This window comes from Frankliniella occidentalis, unplaced genomic scaffold, assembly GCF_000697945.3.
Source record: "Frankliniella occidentalis isolate FOCC.00 unplaced genomic scaffold, Focc_3.1 Scaffold85, whole genome shotgun sequence".
Taxonomy (NCBI): domain Eukaryota; kingdom Metazoa; phylum Arthropoda; class Insecta; order Thysanoptera; family Thripidae; genus Frankliniella; species Frankliniella occidentalis.
In genome coordinates, this window is record NW_026267214.1 from 789,636 (window position 1) to 790,584 (window position 949).

Here is a 949-nt window from a genome sequence, read left to right on the forward strand (position 1 = left end):
GGCGCCAGCGAGGTCGAGCAGTCATTTGTCGCGGAATCACTTTTCTTTCCATTAGGCGCTGCGGCGCCCCTCCCCTCTGCTAACCCTGCTACTTATCGCGTCCCTCCACGTGAGTCGGTGTGCACCCCCCGCGCCCCGCGCCCCGCGCCTCCACTCGAGCGCCGCTCACTCCGACTGTTGCTGCGCTGTCGTCGTGTACTTACTCTCCTTGTACTGCAGGACGTTGGGGTGCATCTCGTGGATGGAGACGCAGCGGAAGCACTTCTCCTTCCTGCGGCAAACGAGAAAAGGGCCACACGATTAGCAAGAGGTCTGGCGAAACTGTGTGTGTGTGTGTTGTGCGCTGGGAGGGGTCGCGAGGGCAGGGTGAGAGAGAAAGAGAGAGATGTGGAACGAGAGAGAGAGAGAGAAAGCAAGAAGAAGAAGAAGGGAAGGAGCGCCGGGGGGCGGCAGCTTGTCACAAGGAGCAAAGACCAGCCTGCCGCCCTGCCCCGGGCCCAGCCCAAGTCCAGCGCGAGGCCCGCTCAACACGGCGCAAAACATTTCCATCAAACTTCTCGAGAAAAATGTTGTGCGCGGCGCTGCGAGACACAAGGGTCCACCCCCTCGCCCTCGGTGCCGAGGCGTTGGGTTGGCGTGGACGACTGCAAGCGGGAGAGCGAGATAGAGAAGGGGAGGGGGATAGTAAGGGAGACGAGAACAGAGTGAGAGAGAGAGAGAGAGAGAGAGAGGGAGGGAGAGAGAGAACGAGAAGGAGAGAGGGAGACAGAGATAGGGCAGGGTCTGCGGAGCACAACAACGGGGGCGCGGGCGTACTAATTTAGAAGTTGGACAGATAAAGTACCGCGTTCAACCAGTTGAACTCGCAGCGGAGAGATCGTCGCTGACGTCTCTAAATATTTTATCAACGGCGCGCCATCGCATCTCCCTTCACCCGCGTGCGCCAAAC

At 59.9% G+C, this 949-nt stretch overlaps 1 protein-coding gene across 2 annotated transcripts in view; it reads right to left on the minus strand.

Moving 5' to 3' along the window:
* Positions 1-949, minus strand: part of LOC113217723 (uncharacterized) — a 124,506-nt gene that overhangs the window by 25,720 nt on the left and 97,837 nt on the right. For both annotated transcript variants that reach the window (XM_052269205.1, XM_052269206.1), the window contains exon 3: positions 204-271. In XM_052269205.1, coding sequence (XP_052125165.1) covers positions 204-271 — 68 coding nt within the window. The remainder of the gene's footprint in view (positions 1-203; positions 272-949) is intronic.